The sequence below is a fragment of the Pyrus communis genome, chromosome 17 (genome assembly GCF_963583255.1).
Source record: "Pyrus communis chromosome 17, drPyrComm1.1, whole genome shotgun sequence".
In the NCBI taxonomy this organism is placed as follows: domain Eukaryota; kingdom Viridiplantae; phylum Streptophyta; class Magnoliopsida; order Rosales; family Rosaceae; genus Pyrus; species Pyrus communis.
This window is the reverse complement of record NC_084819.1, coordinates 14,019,371-14,036,915: the sequence shown is the minus strand read 5'-3', so window position 1 is coordinate 14,036,915 and position 17,545 is coordinate 14,019,371. Positions and strand designations below refer to the sequence as shown.

Here is a 17,545-nt window from a genome sequence, read left to right as displayed (position 1 = left end):
TTTGTGCACAAGCAAAAAGATGCTTCAAAAGTTTGGTTGGCCACTGATAAACAGAGAAATTATGGAGAAACAAATTATGACAAACATACTGCACTAATTGAATCCATCCTACCATTGAGAGAAGTTTACCTTTCCAACCCGAAAGACAAGCCATTGTCTTATCAACCAAAGCTTGAAAATGAATTCTCTTTGGTTTACCAAGAAAAATCAGAACACGCAAATAAGCAAAGGAGACATACCTAAACGAAAACCAAGATGTCTCTCCACATGAGCTTTGTGATGAGAAGAGGTGCACCGGAGGTAAAAACTGCTCTTGTTAGCATTAACAAATTGACCATAAGATGTGCATACTTATTCAAGAAATTCTGAAGAGAGCTAATAGATTGAGCATTTCCACGACAAAAAATAAAAAGGTCATATACATAGAACACATGAGTAAGAGGGCAACAACCCTTCAATCCGTAATTGCAATAATTTGTCCAGTGGAGTAAAGTAAGGTTAAACCTCTAGTTGGAGCATCTTCTGCAAGACAAAAAAGGAATGGAGAAATAGGATCCTCCTAACAAACACCTTGCAACACAAGAGAAAAATCCATGTGTGGTGCCATTTACTAGAACTGAAAGACGAGCTGACTGTAATAAGATATGAACTCAATCTACAAAAACACGACAAAATCAAAAATTTGAAATAACACAAAGAAGAAAATCCCAGTTTTAAGGTATAAAAAGCCTTAGCAATATCCACTTTTATGTGCACATTACTGTCAAAAACCTTTTTGCCCATAAAATTGAACCCTTAGAAACTAAGCCTATGCAATAAAAAATACGTCTATCTTTTAGAAATGCCGCTCACTAAGAAGAAATAATACGGTTGACAATAAGTCCGACTCAATTAGCAAGAATCCTATGAATTGTTTTAAATTCCATGTGACGATACTGAGTAACAATCGCAGCCCCTTTAACTTTTAGAGTATAAGCACAATAAAGTTTTATTTAGCATTGGGATATAACCCCTACCTTCCGAGGAATTTGATTATACATATGGAAACTGTGTCTCTAGCTATGGACCTTCATTTGTAAAGAGGAATTAGGTTTCTCTATCTTGGAATGCATATATTACCGAGCAGATATATACGTTAGATTGCTTGTGTGTTTTTTGGTATACAACTTCAGTTTTTTCGAGAAAAAAAAAAAAATTGTAATTAAATGTTCGACATTTTAACATTAATGCTGTCCCCTTTTTAGCCTTTTTACTTACACTGGTGAAGGTCTATTTTTCCTACTCTTTAGAGGAGACTGGACACAAGCACCCATCGTCTACATGTATATTATGGTGAAGAATAAAAGAATCTCACACAGAGTTCTCCTAATATTAACATATTCTATTATTGGTATTTCTCTTAACATATAACTGAGAGATCTAAAGTTTGAATTTCGAAAATGATAAGTTTGCAACCAAATTATTCCCCCACCCCTTTTTGAACAACTTTATTGTTATCTCATTATAAGGCTAAGCACATTTTTTTAATGTAAATAATATCGTTTATTCAATAAAAACAAAAAATGCACAAACTACATATTTTCTCTTTTGTCAAAAGAGGATTCAATTTTTTTTTTATTACAAGCTGTATTGTTACTTTAATTTATATTAAGTAGACGAAAAAAATTTAAGCTTAAAATGCAACTGGTTACAGAGATATAGCCTAACCACGAAAACAATTCACTTCTTACATTTTTTTCCCCTTCTGTTTATAAACAAACTACCTGGTTGGTAATCTATCCCAATGCAAAATCCTGCCAATATAAATGCGGAACATTGAACCTCTTTCTGGCGCTTATTTTATTTGATTTTTTTTAACAAATAAGAGTATCTATATTGACAGGTTGGAAGAAGTGAGTTAAGTTTTATAATGGATTAACTATAATAATATGGTTCAAATTTGTCTTTAGTTACAACCGAATTTAAGATCTCTCATTTACAAGTAAAAAAAAAATATTACTAAATCGTAATAATAAGTGAATTCTAGAGCTTAATTTGAAAATCAAATGAATGAGTCGACAAAATGAATTGATTGAACAAACGACTGCCGACAAAGCGTCCTGTGTTTCATAGCGTCAGACTCTGCTATCATTCCTGAATTAGACTGTTTATCGTCAACGGCGGGCCAAATCCCCAGGCCCACATGTATGGACGGTTAAAGGTTCCCACTGTAATGGGCCCTTCATGGTGCATCTCTGGCGCGCTTTTATATAAAGAAGAACGTGCAAAAAACGCCCCACTGAAAATGCTTACGTATGCCCTTGCCTAGCTTTGTGCACTAATGCTGCTTTTGGTCTGTGCCTTGAGCAACACTCATATCCGTACAGCACTTTATTTTGTGAAAAAAGGGCGACATGCCCTTACTTTTCACCCTTTTGCTCATTGCATCTCTTTGATTTGGCAATTACCTTTAATTCATATAATTATTTTTTCTTAGAAGTCTCAATTAAAATTTCATACAGAACTCTTGAAATCTCAGGGTAAATCTTAATATGAACAATGCCGATCATAATCACGAAGTTCTGTAAATATCATAAAGTATCTTGAGGAGGAACTCCTCAATATTAAGGATTCAAGCCTCTCTCTTAACTTCATGGTAGGATGTTATTATTTAAGATGATTCAGTTGCAACTTACAAGTTACAAGAAGGGTAAGGTTAATTGTACGCAAACGATATTCGACTCTGAGTTAAATGTGAGTTATATAATGACTTACAATTAAAAAACACTCAAGCGTATGAACAATTAATCATATTATTTCTTACACCAAGCAATTAATGTATACACAAGAGGCAGTAGGCAGTGTTATAGTGGTAACCACCACAAATCGTTTGCTATGACATAATGATCATGTGTTTCCTAAGATTTTGAAGATACATTTAACCTTGAATGTTTACAGCCGCTCAAATGAGAGAATCTGCCATGCAGCATGATACTTGTTCTAAGGGACATAATGATCGTAAGTTTCTTTTACATCATGATTTGAAGAATTAGTTAATTTTTTTTTTTATTTATATATAGCAACTCAGATTAATGAATCTACATAAATACATCATGTCACGGGATGAGAAAAATACTAATAACAAAGCAGTGATCAGATAGAGAATCCCAACTTGGCTACTTTTGCAAGTTGTGATTGAGTAAGACCCCACTCACGTGTATGTATTTGGCATTCTACAATAATTCTATTGCCGCCGGACCAATAACCTACCTCTGCTCTATTTTATTTTATCTTTTTCAACTTTAATATATGCTTTTCACCCAAAAAAACTTTACTGTATGTTCTTTTCATTGTCGGCTATAAGAGTATAAAACTTCCATTTGACAAAAAAAATATATATATATCTAACTTCCCCTTCTCTTTCGTTCTTCCAATTTTAATGAATCTTTATAATGGTTAAACTTGAATAAAACTTGTATAACTAAATGAGACATAACATTATAGCCAAATTCTTGTTTAGTTTACAATTATTATTTTCCTTTTGCAATATATATATTTATATATATGTTGAGTTACAAGTTGCAACAAATTATGAATTAAACCTACTTGACTGCATCCATGCATGCATCCAAACTTTTGTAAAACAAAGAAAAAAAAAACACTCTTTCTCTCTTTCTAATAAAACAAAGAATGAAAAAACACTCCTTAATTTCTTAATGCCTTGCATGAATAAATCCTAACTAATCAATTCACAACTAGCACTTCCTCGGTTTTTCTAGATAATAAACCCTAGCAACATCGCATCCCAAAAGCGACGAGTTGGGACTTCAAAGCTTTGTTTGTGGGGACTTCAGTTATGAATTATCAGCTCCGAGTCTTCGACCATTGGTTAATTAAAACCCTAAATATATTAACAATATTGTCCCAGAAAGATGCCTCTGTTTGATGTAAGATAATACATAATTAATTACATAAAATAATTAGAAGTTGTTCTTATTCGACCTCCGCCCCCAATCCTTGCTGTTCTGCAAATTCAACCATGTCGGCTATATTTTTAAATCGTCAGGCTAGCTATAGGTTGTGAGAAAAAAAAAAATAATAATAATAATAATAAAAAAAAAGAGCCTCTTATCAGTTGTAGGATTGTTTCTTACATTTCGGCTTCAAATTATATGAATATATTTTTGCACTCAGAAACGTAGTAACCAACATATTTTTTTTAAGAGTACGATATTCATTCATTAAATAATAAATATTACGTAGACATGTTTAAAAAATCTTAATAAAGCATTATTAATCACAAATTATTGAGCAGTTCTTAAGTACTTTGTTGATAGCCAAGCTAACCGAAAACAACATGATTACAAAGATGAATAGAACTAGATTTAGTGTAAATCTCACACTAGTAAGACTGTAATTCATTTGTTTGCCGAATTAGTTTACTTCTTTGCTCTTCTTTTGCAATTTTGTATGGGGTCACTTCCAATTAATTAACATAATAACGGTTTTTCATTGTTAATAATAGGTTAGATCAAAACACATGTACGACTTTAATCTGTTCATCATAATTTATCCATCCACGCATGACGAATGCTGCTTTCATTTAACCAAAATAACTCTTGATCAGTCTACTTCCACATTTTATTTGTTTTTTAATGCCATTATTTTAAGTCATCTATAGGCATCACAATTCATTCTTTAATCTGTTGAAAAATGCCTTATTCATCAGAACCATTCATATTTTCTCAAAGGAAATCGTATGCAAGTTTAAGTTAGCATGCTTAAGAAAGTATGAATTAATATTTTTGTGAAGAGGGTAGAATGATGGTTAAAGCATAACGAATTCATGTTTTAGGTCATCTTTGTTGACCAAATGATCTAAAAGACTAAGCTCCAATTGTTCCTCTAATTTTATTCCAGAAATAATCATCTTTCATTTTAAGCAGTGTGGCCTTTATTCATTGACATTGTTTTTCCGTGGAAAACACGAAACAAATAATTGTACTTACTATATATATTTCACACAGCTGACTTCAACTAATCTTACTAACTCGACCTTAAGAAATATGTGGTCGGTCCAATTATGTGGCAATTGTTTGATCTTCGACGACACGAACTAGCGTGATTAGTATTTCATAAACTTCAAAAACCCACTTCAACCAACCAAATTCAGAAGTGCTTTGCCTAAGCTTAAAGAAGTGATTTTCGCATATTATTTTTCTTCCATGCGTACTTCTTTTGATTTCTGGACTTAATTAGATTGACTAAATAAAACATGTGTTGATGCACAAAATCAGTGAGACTTTAGAACAACGTAAAATGTCAAGTTTGTGACCTTCACTTGGTTGTTCCGATCACTTAGTGATGATAATATGTAAAGAAATAGAGACAAGGAAGCAAACACAAGATGTACACAGATTACCCTAAGTTTAGCTGCATTCACAGGGTATATCGAGTTCTCATTAATAGAGAAGAGTTTACACAATACATAAGTTCAAGCATAATCATCATTATTCGGTTTTACAAGTTTAAGTACAATAATGACATCCGGATTTAATTGTAGGAGAATGGTCCCCGTTTATAGTTGAGGAGAGTCTTCCGCTCCCGGTCGATGTGGGACTCTAGAAGTTTTATTCTGATGTTGACAAGTGTTGTGTTGTGATTGGTCTCTTGATTGGAGAGGAACTCGTGTGCTTCGGCAGGGGTGCTTCCACATGAACTCTTCAGTGGGTCCTTGAATGTATGGAGTTGACCCATGCTTGGTAGTTTTGAGAGTGGTGAAGTATGGTACAAACAATATAAATTAAGGAAAATAAATGAATAAGAGTAAAAAGATCAATAAATTATATAATTAAATACTAAAGAAGATAAATACCAAAAAAAAAAAGAAGTTTGCTGACAGATGTTATAGATAGCTATGGAGCAATGGTCCGTTAGGTTAAGATTTTCATATTCCTGAGAAAAAAGAAAGGAAAAACACATTGTCTTAATATTGCACTTGTACACCCGTATTTTCTAACCAAAATTTAAAATAAAAGAACCACATAATTAATAGCATATTCCTAATGTAATTAAGTCAACTGGCATGCCAAGGCACCTAAGAACCTCTCAATATTATCGGGTACTGCTATCAGTACATCAATTTTTACTTTTCATACATCTCTTTTAATTTCGATTTTTGAGAAAAATAAGAATATGAGTGTGTGAATAACACGAACCTATTATTTAAAAGTATGCATAATTGAAGTTGCCCTACTTAATTTGGTTTCATACATAGGTGCTTTCAATCTATTGGTGTGCTTATCTCAGGTAATTAAGGTCAACATATCAAATAGGTGTATATTTCAATTAAAAGGTACAAACTTTAGAAAACTCGAACTACTTATCGTGTGTGTGTGTGTCTATATATATATATATGCTCAAAGTCTGTCAGTATATGTAAGATTATTAATAAGTATGTTTATGTCAACGTTTATCATAAAATGCCAAATCTCGTAAATTAATCTAGCTTAACTTACGTGCCTTCCACTTGCAAGTTGCTTTAGTTAATTAATAAACTAATAATTGTGGGAGGCGTCGCATATTCTAAATCGCACAAACGTGTCGCCTTGTAGTAGGTTAATGGCTAACTGCGTTTTACCAAGTTTGGAGGCGTCACCATTCCTCCTTTCTCTCCTCCCCATCGAGACCAACCTCAAGGCTAGCCTCAATACCGTTCCACAATTCCAAACCAGGCTCAGATTAACCCATTCCTCCTGTATGCCTCCGCTTATTTTTTTTTATGTGATATAGTTAATAGCATATATGAGTTAGGCCATTTGATCAAGTAAGATATCCATTCATTAGTACCAAAATTCGAATTCTCCTATCTTTTGAAGTTAGACCTTCCACAATAGGTCGAAAAATGTGAGAAGGTGCCCATGATGTGTAAGCGTAGGATGAACCAAATCCTCGTTGAATTTTATTTTTCCATTAGAAGGGCCTCGTACATGTTTTGCAGTACCCCTTGTGAACACTCCACGAGTCTCTCAATATTGAGCTCATACAAAAATCACTCCTATAGTGGACCGAAAGATTTGAGTTTGATATCAATATATATATTGAATTCATGAGTTTAATATATTGAACCTATGAGTGTGATACTTATACTTAGTATGTTCTACAGTATGACTCTCACAGTCATTGAAGTCAGACTAGTGTAGTAGCAGCAATATTACAGGTATCAAACTCAGACAACTTGTTTTTTTCACACACTCAATCAAACTACTCAAACTGTCTGATTTCTGTATATAAGTATCACACTCAATATACTACCGTGCAATATCATGAAGAATGAGGATCCTCTCCCGGATCCTCTTTGTGAGGATCCCAAGGATCCTTCAATCACATATGTTCATCGTACATCATGAGTCATTTTTCATCAAATACTATTTATATTTAATTTTAAATGAAAAGATTTATAATAATTTATAACTACACAATATGTGATGAACGAATATAATTAAAGAATTCCCCAAACTCTCACAAAAAGATCCGAAAATGATTCATATTCTATCACGAAATACGACCCGTAAAACACATAGTCGTTAATAACCATTAACAGGACTAGCCAGACAGTGGCCCCCACATCCCATAGAAAAACAAATTTGTGGGTCCCCACACCCACTCCCTCTCTCTCCAAATGAAGAAATTTTTAGTTGTGACGAGAACACGGATAATACATTGAGTGTTTTTATGCAAATGATGAAAAATTTTAATTTTTAAATTATTTACCTTTTAACACATATAATACATCATTTATATAAGAACACATAATTTACTATTTCGTGTGACGGTGAAAAATCTCTTCTCTAATCTAGTTATAGAATCCGACTTTGGACAAGTTTGAAATCCGCCATAATAAAAAAAAAAAAAAAAATCCGTGACCGGTCACCGGCGGCGACATATTGTATAAGAATAGCATACAAGCCGTTGTTGTTTAGTTTGTGTTGCGTTTGGACATACGGAGCTTCTGCACTTCGGGGGCGCGACAAAGAAGAAGAAGGCCCAACCAAACACTGAATACACAGAGAGAAATGGAGGCCACCGAATACGAACTCGATAAACGTCTTCGTTTCTAGAGGTAACTGCTTTCTCAGTTTTCTTGCAGTAGCTGATCGAATTTTCATGTAAGGATCCTAAGAATTTTGTGTTTGTTTGTGTGTGTGGCAGCGATTTTTGGTTCGAATTAATCGAAACAGAGTTATGAACTGCTTATTTGAATCGGTCGAACGAGTAGAGGCTGAGCTTCTTATCGATTCTCGATTTGTTAAAGTGCTTTTTGATTACGCTGGTTAGTAGCTGAGAGAGAGCGGGTTAGTGTTTAGTGATGGAATTGTTTTCGACCGGTCCACCGATTAAACGAAGAGCTGGATTGCGGATTAAACAGGCGGGTCGGGCTTCGTATCGGGGCAGCTAGATAAGGTGTTTGTTTGTTTTTGCGTGCTTTTTCTAGAAGTGATTGATTGATTTTGTTACTAGTTGTTGTATTTGAGAGACTTTTGAGGACGTTGAGAAGATAATGGGGACTACTGCTCTGAGGCAGTTGCTGAAGAACCTGTGCAGCAATTCGCCTTGGAATTATGCTGTGTTTTGGAAGCTCAAGCACCAGAGTGATTTGTAAGCTTCTTTTCTCTTCTTTTATCCGGTTTTCGCTATGAATTATAGTAGAAAATTTTAATCTGTTTATCCGTCATTAGAATTTGGAAAGTAATTAATTAGTTAGTCAAAATGCTTTTGCGATTTTAGTTTTGATGATGATCTTGCTGCTTCCTTGGTGCACTATGTGCATTCTGTTTGATTCGAATCACATTAAGATATGAAACATATTTATAAATGCATAGAGAGGTTTCAATATTTGTATGTTATTAGGAATTTAGGATTGACATCCTAATGGACTTTCTGTGCCGAGTTTTATGTGTATCTCACCTATATCAAATCCAGTGACGATCTTCATTATGATACTGGTCTTCTTGTTGTCTAAGGATTTTGTCGTGGGAGGATGGGTACTGTCATCACCCAAAGCCAATAGAAGCTGTTGAGCATGCATCGGATGATATTTATTTCAGCAACGCAAATCAGATGCTTTTTAAAGGTTTTGCAACAAGTATACATGATGGTGGATCTACAGGATATCCAATTGGACTAGCAGTGGCTGATATGTCATATCTTCAGCACACATTTGGAAAAGGGTACAATCTTGTTCTTGACTCTAGTCTTGTTGTGTGCCTCTGTTGACTCTCCAAAAAAGTCTGTACATGTGTTTTACAAGAAATATATGCAATATATAAGTAACCAAAGAAATTTCGGCGGAGGTGCAAAATTTCCATTTGTCTTACAGTTGTCGTTTGCGTAAACTCTTTCTTTACACACATTAATGACCGCTACTTATAAAAACCGGTGCTATTTGCAAATGTTTTGTTCTTGAAAGATATCAGCAAGCCGCACAAGGTGTTTAATTTTAAGTTTCTCAAAATCGTAGGGAATGAAAAATGGTTCACTGTGGATTTGAATAATTTCTCAGGGTTGTTGGTGAGGTGGCATGTACAGGAAACTATAGCTGGGTATTCCTTAACAATCTGTGCACCAGAGAGTCTGGCTCTAAGTTAGTTCCTGAGGTAAATCTTATTCTAACATGCTGATGTAAATTCTTAGCGATCTTTGTATACAGTTGGTAAAATTTCTTCTAGTAGTGAACAGTATATCTAAATAAGAATATATTTTCTCAGTGTCCAGATGAATGGATTCTTCAGTTTTCATCGGGTATCAAGGTAACTAGTTTGTCAGCACATACTAGCCCACACTTGTGACTTTAATTCCTCAAGTTTCGCATGTTTGTGATGGATGGAAATCTGAGTACATATTTGATTTCTCATTCAGACAATTTTACTTGTACCTGTGCTTCCATATGGAGTTTTGCAACTTGGCTCCTTGGAGACGGTTCGTGCTCATTCTGAACTCATTCTAGATAAGCAATTTATGTCATGTAACCCTTGTCATTATAGTGTCGTAGCTTATAGCTTACAAGTTTATGTCCTTTCCCCTTTCCGGATCTTAGGGAGCATGTGCTTCTCGGTCTGAATTCTCTGTCTGTGTCCCATGTACATCGATTTGTATTCTTCTTATTTATCCCTTTCTCTTTTTATCAAGATTTCAGGTTGCTGAAGATCCAACAGTGGTTGCTTTTGTGAAAGATAGATTCAATGACATTCACAATGGTATGGGGAAAATTGTACCTTACAGTCAAGCTCAATCGTCATGGTCACAATCATCAAATTTAATGGAGACCACATTTGAGCCATCAGGTGTTACCATTAACCCACTGAAAGTTGAAAAGTCAGAAGATGTTGATAACATCAGATATAATAACCTATTGTCGACATTGGGGCACTTGTTGCCAACTGCTGAAGATTCACTTCTAGAGACCGGAACAGATCACCCAGAAGTTCTAAAGAGTAGAGACGAAAGTGTGACTGGTGTTCCACCAATTTATCACAGTGGAGAATCAAGTCCACTCAGTCAGTCGATAGATACCAGCTTGCTGGGTATGATGGAAAGTCAGATGTTTGGGTTGTCTTGTCTGGAGGAAGAACTCCTAGCCTATTCTCAATTTGGTGGTTACAATTTGGAAGTGTTTGGAGAATCCATGAGCGATTTCACTTCTTACCCTGTTGGAGGTGTAGCTGAACTGTTCGAAGACGTTAATGCTAAAGATACAAGTTACAGCATGGTGAATAATTTCTTTAGCTTTCCTGAAAATTGTGAACTACACAAAGCACTTGGAACACTTTCGCAGAGGCAGACTGATGAAAATTTATGGGATCCATCCATTGGCATTGATGATACGTGTAGCAGCTCTAGTTTGCAGAAAGATCTGGCTAGCTCTATTGAGCCATCATGGTTTTCCAAAGGAAGTGATGCTGAGAACCTCGTGAAAGCGTTTGTAGCCAAAGATGAAACCTCGTCTAGCCGATCAGACAATATTAAATCATCTATTACCTCTTCAAGTCAATTTCCTGCTTCTTTTAAACAATTGAAATTTGAAGCGTGTGCCCCAATAGAAAGTGGTTCGGTGACATGGAACCAGTCATCTTCTTTACTTGCCAGGGGTGCTACACCAGCTTCTTTCACAGACATGATGAGCACTTTGGTTGATGAAGAGCAGCAGGGGAAAGGGTACAAATCTGTGAAGCCTAAAAGGGAACAAAAGTTATCCGGTGGCACTGCAAGGAAGACCAAGATTGGCAATAGCCCAAAGCTAAGACCAAGAGATAGACAACTGATTCAGGATCGTGTCAAGGAGCTGCGGGAACTTGTCCCAAATGGTGCCAAGGTGAATATCCTTTTTGTATTTGTTGTAGGCTATACAGAATTGATTATTTTTCTCTAGCTTAATGTGCTTTGTATGCGGTGAATTCAGTGCAGCATTGACGGCCTTTTAGACCGAACCATAAAACACATGCAGTTTTTAAGAAACATGACCGACCAAGCTGAAAAACTGAAGTGCTACACACAGCAAGAGGTATGCAACGTTTATTTCAAGTAACGCTCCCTTGTGCTGCAGAGCTTCTGTTAATTGCCATCTGATTTTCTGGACAGTTTTCGATCTACTTTTTAGGTTGAAGAACAAAAGCATCCATAAATTAGAAATTTTGGAACAACTTGACCTCTTTGCATGAAATAATTAGAATGAATATATCAATGAATAGCTGCCACCACAAGCACGATGACTCTCTTAGACAAAAAACACTTATGTAACAATATCCTGGACTTGTATAAGCTTTTTAATCCGCAAAGCCATTTTATAGTTCCAAATCCAGCTGGTGGCGTTGATGTTGAAGACAAACGCACCAATCACAAGTTTCTAACCAAATCCTTGATGCTTTTTCAGGCACCTCGTTCCAATACCATGAGCGAAGCCACAAGTGGCTGTGAAAATGGGACAAGCAGGGCTTTTGAAGTTGGAAGCGAACACCAGATTTGCCCCATTGTGGTAGAAGATCTTGAACACTCGGGACACATTCTCATAGAGGTCTGTTGCGTGTCCTCGTCTTTGTTAATTTTCTGAACGCAAAGCTTCATAGCAGAAACATTTCATCCAAATCTTCTATAACTACTGCAGATGCTATGTGATGAACATGGACTTTTCTTAGACATAGCCCAAGCTATCCGACGGTTGGAACTGACTATCTTGAAGGGTGTCATGGAAACTCGCTTAAGCAACATGTGGGCACACTTTGTTGTTGAGGTATACTGTCTCTACAATAATTCCATATAGCAAAAAGGCCGAAGTATGGTTTTGGTCGTATCATATAGTTTCGGTGAAGTTCCACTTTGGTCCATGTAGTTTCAGTTTTCGCAGTTTTAAGAACATGGTTTACTAGTTGCAATTTAAGAACAATTACTCAATCAAATTTTCAACGAAAATAGCACGTTTCGGGTAAATGCGGGGTGATTTACTCGTGTAAAACACCCTATTTACTCTCACATTTGTCTATGACGTGCTAATCGTGTTGAAAGAGTTGTGGAATTTTGTCCTTGAATTGTTGCAATTAGTAACTACAGATACCAAATGCGAAAGAGGAAACTACATAGACCAACAATTGTTCGGAAACTAGGAAGACGAAAATCGTAATTTAGTTGAAAGAAGGCCGTAATTGTCGCTGTTCTAAATGTTATGTTGGTTTGAATATGCCCAGGCTCCACTGGGGTTTCACAGAATGGATGTGTTTTGGCCACTGCTGCATCTTCTGCAACGCAGAAGAAGTTCAATATCAAGCAGGATATGATGCGCCTCCATTTGCATCCAAGAAAACGGGTAAGTCGTCGAATATTGTGGCTTCGAAACCTCGAAACCAGATGACGATGACGATACCTAGGAGACATCACCATCAATCCTCATCAGAAGACTGTAAATTATCAGTACAAGTACTTAATTGTCTGTGTACAAATTAAGATTTCTATGCATTTTGATGAAAACCGGCATCACTAGAAAGAATGGAACACATGGCCGTACGGCTCCGCGAATGTGCGCATAGAAATAATGTACAACCGATACAAGTGGGTCTTTCGGCTAATAACACAGGCTAGTGAAGTTGGTCATCCTAACAAGTCATTCCTTTTCTATCATCATCATCGATTGGCCCCAACTCAAATGGGTCTTTCGGCTAGAAGTAGCGTATGCCACCAGCCACATGCAATATTTTTCGGTAGGCAACCTTCTATAGAAACTTGAGAAGGAGTGTTCCTATCCACGGAATCGCCCAGGCCAAGCTACATACAACCGGGAATGGAAAAGCTCGTTAAAAGTTAAAAAAGATCGTTCAAGAATATACGTTTGTGGCTCAAAGATTTTGATCATGTTAATTAGTATACCTGGCCATACTTATTCCACCCCCAACTAAATAACTGGCCGTCTTCTGCAGCCAAAATAACAAAGGGAACGATCAAATTAAAAGATTTGAGAATAATCAGTGATTAGTGCGAGTATCAACACTTTTCAGCTTCATTTGCTTACCTGTTAGAATGACACTATGTCGGGCGCCACAGGAGGCTACTTTTGCATGCTTGCTTCCCAAACCCGGAAAATCCAATATCTTAGGTAGAGTCTGAAGCAACAAGTATATGATTTAGTTAATTTATATGAGGAAATAAAACGCATGCATACAGCAAGAAGATGGGCCAAGTTAAGATCAGAAAGCTGAAAAAAGAACCTAGACGGAGAGAGTGTTGAGCTTACCTCAGCCTCGTCGCCACCTGTTCCCAACTGTCCAAACTGATTCCCACCAAAAGCATGTACACGACCATCATCAGATATACATAGAGTATGCCATAGTCCGGCAGCGATGTTTTTCACTTTAGTACCGGATAATGAATTCAGATAACTTGGTCTTAGCTGATCATTTGTATTCCCTTGCCCACACTGGATCAAAACAAGAAAAGAAAAGAAATGCCACAGATAAATAACAAGAATGAAGAAAAGCAAATGTGATTCAATTGAAAATGTAATCAGTAGAGCTCCTAATTATAACAGTGTGTAAGGAGAGCAAACAATTTACTCAGTGCAAGACAACATAGCATTAGACCTTGACTAGCATAGCAAGCTCACCTGTCCATAGAGCCCCCAGCCAAACGTAAGCAGTGCTCCAGCATCTGTAAATTAAAGATCATTTCTAAAGGTAAAGAAGTGACTACAAAATGAACTGGTCACACAAAAGTGGACGTCTTCGTCAAATTAACAGGACCCATAGAACAACCAAGACCAATCCGGCATTTTGCATGGATCCAAAGGTAATTAAGGATGGGAAGCAAATAAGTAGGATTATATCAACGCATACAACCTACAGACGCAGTCTATTAACCAGCTCTTCATTCTCTGGTTACAAGCTCTATACGATCCCTTAAATGCTGACCTGTTATTACCGCACTGTGCCGGCCTCCACAAGCAATCTCCTTCACACAACTTCCAGGAACTTTTGAACCTTGAGATACCACAGAAGACCCATCCTTCCCAGAAGTAGATGGCTCAATACAGGGTATGACATGAGGAGAAGAAACCATCTTTACCCTGGTACCCAAACCTAGCTGTCCTTCACCTCCATAGCCCCAACCCCACACCTGTCCCATATCTGAAACTTCGGTTAAAATTATGATGCATCAGGAGTCTTGCGTTACATCAAAAATCTTCCATAGCTTCGTACATCCTACAAACCTACAAAACTATATGGTGTGACCACAAAGAAAAGCAACTGCCCTGAGAGTCTTAAATATAAACCTGAAGCCTTATTACCTGTTAATGCTAAAGTGTGGCGTCCGCCAGCTGCAACAGTAGTGATTCTCACTCCAGGACCCAGAGTTACAAGACAAGGAGAGGGAGTGAAGAATTCTTCACTACCTGTTGAGCTTTCAGATTCAGGTTTAGCTGACGAAATCTTCCTTCGCTTTGTAATGTCCTCTCCGGCCCTTTTGCTGTCAAGATTAGATACTGTCCCACTAGTCAGATTGAAGCCTTGAGGCACCGAGTTTACTGTATTAAATAATAAGGTCTTAATCACATTGATCTAGTACAATTTAGAAGGTGCATGTTTCTCCAGATATACCCAGGTTACAGAAATACCTTGTTCAACTAGTAATGAACTTTGGTTCCCGGTAGTATCCCTTTGAAGGCGTCCCACCATACCCAGATCACCGATAAGATTCCCAGAGGGGACACACTCTTTCCAACCCCAAGTGTATAATTCACCATTCTCTGTAGCATGTACATTGGCCAATAACCACAATTAGTTCACATTCTGCTCCTAAACAAGGGGAACCGTTTGATAACCATTTTGATTTTAGCTTTTGTAGTTTTCGTTTTTCTTGTAGATATAGAGGGGAAATACATGAGAGAAATGAATGATGTAGAGGAGAGGAGGAAGTACAGTGTGAGAGACATAGAAAAAATGTACAAGAAAAGGAATACAAATTGAAAACTAAATACCAAAGTTTATTTTAAGTTGTTTTCACTATACAAATTTTGTTTTCATTTATTCTTTATTTCTTCCCCTCCCTCTCACCACCCTTCTTCATCTCTCCTTTCTCCCTAAACTTTCTCCATATCTCACGTGCAAAAAATGGACTAAAAATTAAAAACGAAATAGTTATCATACGGGCCCTTGATTATCCATAATTTTTCATGTTATCAAACTCAAATCGAAGAATTACCGTGGTGTTTCACACGTGTTTCCTAAATGCAACTAGTACTAAGAAACACTAGTAATCCACACATCAGTCAACTAACCAATTTACACGTAACTCATTTCATTTCAAACACAAATTTAAGTACTGAATTATGAATATTCATTCCATCATTTTCACAATCCAAACGGTCACCAGAAATCGGAGCAAAAACCTACCCGTAACAGAAACGCAATGGGCCCAACCGGCAGCAGCCTTGAGTATTGAAGCCTCATTTGGGAGACGATAAGGCTCCGGCGTCTCCTTAACAAACGTGCAGCAACATAAACAAAAATCCAAAACAAAGATGCAAAAATTAGTTCCAAACAATTCGAATTCTAAAAACATTTCAGCAATTAGAAGATCGCTGCATTACCCCGTGCTTCCCTGAAACGACGTAGCTCTGCCCCTCGTCGTCCGTCGACCCCCACGTCATCAACTTCCCACACTCTAATCAGAATCATCATCCAAGCAAATTGAAAAAAAGGATTTACAAACTGAACATGTAATTAAGCATTAATCACTTGTTTAAAGATTGAGAATTGGAGAACCAAACCTGAGATGGCCATGGCGAATCCGCAACCGCCGCCGCAGACGTCCTTCCACGAATCCCCACCGTCCATCCGATTCGGGAACTGCACAGGCGTCAGAGACAGTGTCGGAGACTTCTCCGACGATACTCCGGGAAGATATCCCCACATATACACCAGAGCTTCTCCCCGCTCCTCCGTTTTCGTCGAGCCTCCTCTTACCCCTTCATTGCAGTCCATCGCCGATCCGAAACGACCTCGTTTTCTCGCGTAACAAATCTGAGAACAAAATCTCTCTCTCTCTCTCTCTCTCTCTCTCTCTAGCGAAAGCTTCAGTGGGAAAGTTACAGCGAGACCGGAGAAGAAAGCAAAAGGACTGAGAGAGACATGAGATCGAGGCATTTCATTTACCGGGACGCAACTTGCGCCACGTCGGAAGCCACGTGGAGCGATCTGGACCCCGAGTGCGGATTACCATTTTTTAAGCCACCAGTGTGCTGGAACATTCTGGAAGAGGGAGTTGTCGAGGAGGTCTGGTGGGTCACCACGTGTGTGGTGGGCCCTGTGCGGGTTGGCGTGTATATATTTTAATCATTGTCCAATCTGAAATTTAGCTCGGATTTAGATATGGTTTGGGGTTGAGGTGATTTAAAAAAACACTGGTATGAAAAAAAAAATTAGGAGAGTTTTTGATGTTTGGTAAACACCCTAATTTAGTTTTTCTTCAAAGTAGATAAAAAAAAAAAAGCTAAAAAGTGGAAGCTACAAAAAGCAACTTCAAAAAATGGCGTATTGTGGAAATTGCCAATATTGCCCTCCTTTCTCCTTTCTCATTTCTCCTGATTCTTCTTAGGAGAAAGAACAATGTCGTGGCCATACGACATGTACGGTGTGGCCAGAAATTTCAGAGAAGCTGCCTCCGGTAAGCTTGCAGTGCCGATGTCGCTCGGGTTGAGTGGTGATAACAGTCCGAGTCCCCCGATTCCATCGGTGGTGGAGCTGTCAGGAGCAGCCTACTGAAGGAAAGACTCATGGTCCACGAGCGCTATCATCGAGCATGATAGAATCAATTCCGCAGCCAATTTTATCCTCAGAGTGTGGATGATGAGCAAGAAGCCTTTCCACCACAATCCTTCATCTTCCTCCGTCAGCTGCTCACCATCCAAATACCTATCAGAGTGCAGAATCTCCTTGGCTAGCAAAACGATGAGCTCGATGTCGTTTAAAATCTCCCGTTCCTTAACTTTCCACTTGCAGTAGTCAGGGTCGTCCCAGCGAGGGTA

General features: G+C 37.5%; 2 protein-coding genes across 3 annotated transcripts; one reads left to right on the top strand and one right to left on the bottom strand.

Moving 5' to 3' along the window:
- Positions 1-7,939: 7,939 nt before the first annotated feature.
- LOC137722235 (transcription factor EMB1444-like) lies at positions 7,940-13,139 on the top strand. The gene is made up of 11 exons (XM_068461192.1): positions 7,940-8,101; positions 8,191-8,637; positions 9,003-9,209; positions 9,542-9,635; positions 9,747-9,788; positions 9,898-9,957; positions 10,175-11,350; positions 11,438-11,539; positions 11,909-12,049; positions 12,140-12,265; positions 12,717-13,139. Exons 2-11 carry the CDS (start codon positions 8,540-8,542, stop codon positions 12,804-12,806), a joined length of 2,136 nt encoding a protein of 711 aa, XP_068317293.1. The 5' UTR covers positions 7,940-8,101; positions 8,191-8,539; the 3' UTR covers positions 12,807-13,139.
- Positions 12,916-16,616, bottom strand: LOC137722236 (ultraviolet-B receptor UVR8-like). 2 transcript variants are annotated; one of them, XM_068461193.1, is made up of 11 exons: positions 16,289-16,616; positions 16,109-16,182; positions 15,912-15,996; positions 15,134-15,265; positions 14,807-15,043; positions 14,430-14,645; positions 14,126-14,169; positions 13,757-13,939; positions 13,535-13,625; positions 13,393-13,436; positions 12,916-13,290 (listed from the first exon to the last, which is right to left on the bottom strand). In XM_068461193.1, the coding sequence occupies exons 1-11, from the start codon at positions 16,500-16,502 to the stop codon at positions 13,168-13,170; spliced, it is 1,443 nt and encodes a 480-aa protein (XP_068317294.1). In that variant the 5' UTR covers positions 16,503-16,616; the 3' UTR covers positions 12,916-13,167. The 2 variants fall into 2 exon arrangements, with proteins under 2 accessions (XP_068317294.1, XP_068317295.1); XM_068461194.1 differs by having other exon boundaries at positions 14,807-15,001.
- Between the last annotated feature and the right edge of the window lie 929 nt (positions 16,617-17,545).